General features: G+C 35.7%; 1 protein-coding gene across 1 annotated transcript in view; it reads left to right on the top strand.

The window, feature by feature from the left end:
• The window catches only part of LOC103592671 (neurexin-3-beta), a 61,090-nt gene that overhangs the window by 4,099 nt on the left and 52,275 nt on the right, over nucleotides 1-4,716 (top strand). The window contains exon 2 of the mRNA XM_008575471.1: nucleotides 2,747-2,825. Coding sequence (XP_008573693.1) covers nucleotides 2,747-2,825 — 79 coding nt within the window. The remainder of the gene's footprint in view (nucleotides 1-2,746; nucleotides 2,826-4,716) is intronic.

Genomic DNA, 4,716 nt, shown 5'->3' with positions numbered 1-4,716 from the left:
TTTTAGTCTTGCTTTTATACTTGCTCTGCTTTGCTTTGAATTAATTCTTTCTTTTTCTCTCAATGGGCCAGTGATAGAATACATTTTAGATTTTCAATGAAGAAATGGAAAACTCATAAAAGGACAGAATTTTTTGTAAAACAAGGGTCTTGGGGATTTGAGCCCAATTATACGTATAGACATGTTGGTTATATGAGTTTTAAAATATAGAATATAAATCCAAACTCAATGCAAGCCTTTTTTCAGTAAATACTACAATCTCAGGCAAAAACAGATGCAGGTAAATCTCCTTTGCAATTGAAGACATCAGGCATTTCAACATATCAAGCATATTTTTAAAAATTACTATATTTATCATTACACAATGTAATCATTTTTTGTGGTCCTTCACCAATTTTGGGGCAGCTGGCCAATACAGGGATCCAAACCCATGACCTTGGTGTTATAAGGCTGTGCTCTAACCAACTGAGCTAACTGGCAAGCCCTGAATATAGTTTAGAAGTGTATTCATAACCTCTTTTTCATTATCACCCCCCTAAAAAGTTTTTCAGGCTTTTTTTTTCTCCTAATTGTCCTTCTCCCACAAACATATTCTATATATTTGGGGCTTTTTCTCCTAATTGCCCTTCTCCATGAAGATATACTGTATATTTGCTTATGAAATTGTGTCCTTTTGGAGGGCCATAAACCACTGTCATATCTAAGATTCTCCCCTAGCTCAAACCAATTTTTGCTGTGTTGGGGGAAATACTCTCCCCATAGAGAATAGGTTCTTTAGAGCTATCTAATGAAGAGTGTGGTCTTTCCAAAACAGTGTTTGCCTCCTACAATTGCCTTCTTTATTTGTACAGGTAACATTTATTCCCCTACCTCCTCCTTTCCCTAAGGAACAGGAAATGGACCTATATAAGGTCCCATTACGGTAGGAAACACCAAGGAACTATACTCCCACTTCTCTAATGTGAAAAGTGGTGCCCAGCTTCAGTTGCTGGAGCTGAAACATGCAATTTAGTAGCATCCACCTAAAAGAAAAAAGTATGTTTGAATTTTTTTTTCTTCTAACTTTAAAGAGAAGTGGGGTTTGAAGTAATTCCTTGTCAAATATAGAATAAAGATCGATAATGTTATTTGGGACACCTCCCCTGCCCCTGTCAATTAAGTGAAATTAATAATCTAACATGGTTTTTCTACCATTCTTTGCTGAGTCCGATAGTCCTATGTCTAGCATGTCTATTTAAAAAAAGGATGTTTTCTGGAAATACTAAGCATATGGCTTGGTTGTCATGTGTATTCATTTATTAGGGCTGCCATAACAAAGTACCACAGGCTGGCTGGCTTCAACGGGAATTTATTTCCTCGCAGTTCTGGAGGCCAGAAGTCCAAATCAAGGACAGGGTTGGTTTCTTCCAAGGCTTGTTGCCTCGGCCTATAGATGACCTTCTCCCTGTGTCTTCACGTGGCCCTCCCACAGAGGATATTTGTGTCCTAATCTCCTCTTTCTACGGGGAAAATAGTCATGTTGTATTTGGATCCATGCTAATGAGTTCATTTTAATTTAATTACCTCTTTAAATTCCTATCTCCAAATATTGTCACATTGTGAGGTACTGGGGGTTAAAACTTTAACATATAAATTTGGGGGTGGGGGAACACAATTCAACCCATGATATTATATAAGATGAGGTATAAAAAAGCCTATTTGTGGGCCACAAACACAGACTTTGACTAAGATGTATCTTTACATCCCCCTATGTACTAGCTCTATGTCCTTCAGCAACTCACTTAATCTCTCTGTTATCTCTTTAAACATATAATGTCATTCTTGTCCCAGAGGATAGTTGTAAGAACTGTGTCTAATTAATTATGATAACTATTACTAATAAGATTAATAATAACTATTACTAGTAAGTATATATATACATGTCTAGCACAGCATCTGCCATGTAGTAATTGCTTAGTGGACAGGGAGGCAGTTTCTTTATTATCTTTTCCTCTTGAATATAGATCCAGACTTCAGTGCACTGGGAATAATAAAATCAGCAAGTCAATTGATATGATTAACACCAAGAAGAGAAAAGAAATGAGCAATTATTAAACAGCTACAATGTATTTAATACTCTTATGCACATAGTAAGCCAAAAGTTGACTTTTGCATAGTATCTGTAGATTCATTCATTTGTTCATTCATCTTTTCATTCAATGGTATTCCTCATGTATGCAATATATACGAGGTACAGAAAGCAGTCTTACTTACTGTGTGGTAAGGACCCTTTTCACATCCAAGACCCGCAGTCCCCTATATTTCTTCCAATAGATTCCTGGCACTAAGAAGTTTTCACAGGACTCAGAATAAAAAAAGTCTCAAGCTGAACGACTATTGTTGCAATCAAAATTTTTTCTGCTCTCTTCAGAAACAGCCTTACCTGTGTTGGGGCTATTAGGCAGTATTGTACAGCAGATTTACAGGATGGGATAGGCTTGAACCTCCTGGAACTATTGTGGGTCACTTGGCTTCACAGACAAGCCACACAGATTGTCTGGACCCAGAGCCATTCAGAGCTACACAGGAGTTAAAAATTTTCCATCCTACAGCATGCCCTCTGCAGAGAAAAGAAACAGTAACAATGATGGGAGGTGGGACACAGTGATAAGTTTTTGATGTCTTTGTCCATTTGTTTCCTTATCTCTCGCTCTCTCTTTTGTCTCTCTTCCCTCCCTCCCCATTATTTTTCCCTTGACATCAACAGCCAACATCAGATGACCTTGTTTCATCTGCTGAATGTTCAAGTGATGATGAAGACTTCATCGAATGTGAGCCGAGTACAGGTAGGTCAGGTCAGTCTTGTTTTGCTTGCTTTCTTTTTTCATTTGCAAAAAACAATACATACATATATGTGATTATACATGTGTTATATATATATATATTATAGTGTGTTAATGTGTGTGTGTTTCCTATATCTATATATGTACAAGCATACATATATAAATATTAATATATAAACAAAAGCATCAAATCCCATGGGAGGAGAGATATGATCCCAGAGAAATTTAAAGTCAGTTCCTTGAGAGCTAAAGAAAAATTCATGGCATATGACCCAATTTTAAGCAATCAGATGCCCAGATTAACCACTGAAACAGCAAATGTGTAGCAGCCAGTGACAGCAATGAAATTGACAAGGGGTGGGATCATGAAGAAGTTTATGTTGGAAAGATATTTAAAAAGCATGAACCCAAAGTAGAGCCACATAGATTGGTAAATATCACTTAAATCTCAAGAACTGTTCTGAGCCTAAGCAGCGAAAAAATAAAACAAAAACAAAACATTTTCCATGGGATTTTAACAGCAGTTAACATGGTATTACATTTATACTAATTTTGTTTATTGTGTGTCTAGAGAAAGTGTACAGCGATATTGTAGAAAACACAAAATTAGTACAGAACTGTGCCATGTCAACGGCTGTGATGCTTCAAAATGTATCTCCTGTGCTGAAGTTTGGAGGACTTTGGCAATTAGAAGCTTCAATGTGTCCCCCTTTTGAACCCAGATACATTTTGATGTTTTATGGTCTTTCTTTATAATGAGCTACATATGATATAATGTCCAGCAGGCAACTGCAGTCCCTGATTATTTCCTATCAACTTTCCCAAGTTGTCTGTTTTGAGACTTAATATAAGTTAAACATTTATATGTATATAATAGAGAACAGATATCATCGAATTTCTGTGTATGTTTAATAGAATTAAAAACTGGAGTTGGGTTAGGATCTTTTTTTCTGCAAAATCTAAAAGAAATAAATAGAAATTTCTAGCTGATTCTTTGGATTGCTTTAATTTTCTTTTCCTTTTCTTTAAGAAAAGGTGAACCATTAAAGGGTTTTTGTTTGTTTGTTTGTTTTGTTGGATTGCTTTAATTTTCTTTTCCTTTTCTTTAAGAAAAGGTGAACCATTAAAGGGTTTTTTTTGTTTGTTTTATTTTTTTGCTAATTCTAGAAAAATTTAAGCTTCATAAAAAAAGATAAAACAAAAATAAAAACCTTCCATTTCTCATTTACAAGAGATGATTTACAAGCTTTCAAATTTTGTTAAAGCCTGACTACTTAGTTTCTTGCAAGTGGCTTTGGATCCAGGAAGTTCTGTGGGTTCCCGTCCTTAGCACTTACACATGGACATACCAGTAGTATGTGGGACCTTTCCATTCTGAAGTGTGATCTGTTTCTTTAGGAGTTCAACTGTGTGGAAGGAAAATAAATGTGACCTGTCAGATTTTTTTCAGGTTATTAGGTAATAATATCTATGTGCTAAGTGAGGTTGTAACTGTAAAGGGCAGATACACCCAATCTGTACCAGAACTTGAGCACCAAGTTTTCATTCATTCACTAATTCATCCACTCACTTATTTAATAAGTATTTCTGAGCACTCGGGCAGGTTATATCTCTAGATTTGAGTTCTTATTCTAATAATTTTTGTAAATGAGCTTTCGGAAAATAGATTAAGGAGCTTTGCTCTCTAAATTACTTTTCCAACGTAATTCAATTCAACAAATATTTTTTTAAGGCAAACTGTGTATGTTGGGCATTTGCTAGATATTAAAGATTCAAGTATGAATATGTCATAATGCCCAGGGCATATGTTAAATCTACTGATTTTTTTTTTTTTCCTTTTTGTCTTTTTCCGTGTCCGGCAACGGATCGCAACCCTCAGTGTTGCCCCCGTACT

The sequence above is a fragment of the Galeopterus variegatus genome, unplaced genomic scaffold, assembly GCF_000696425.1.
Source record: "Galeopterus variegatus unplaced genomic scaffold, G_variegatus-3.0.2 Scaffold1198, whole genome shotgun sequence".
NCBI classification, from domain to species: Eukaryota; Metazoa; Chordata; class Mammalia; order Dermoptera; family Cynocephalidae; genus Galeopterus; species Galeopterus variegatus.
This window is presented reverse-complemented; position numbering and strand designations above follow the sequence as displayed.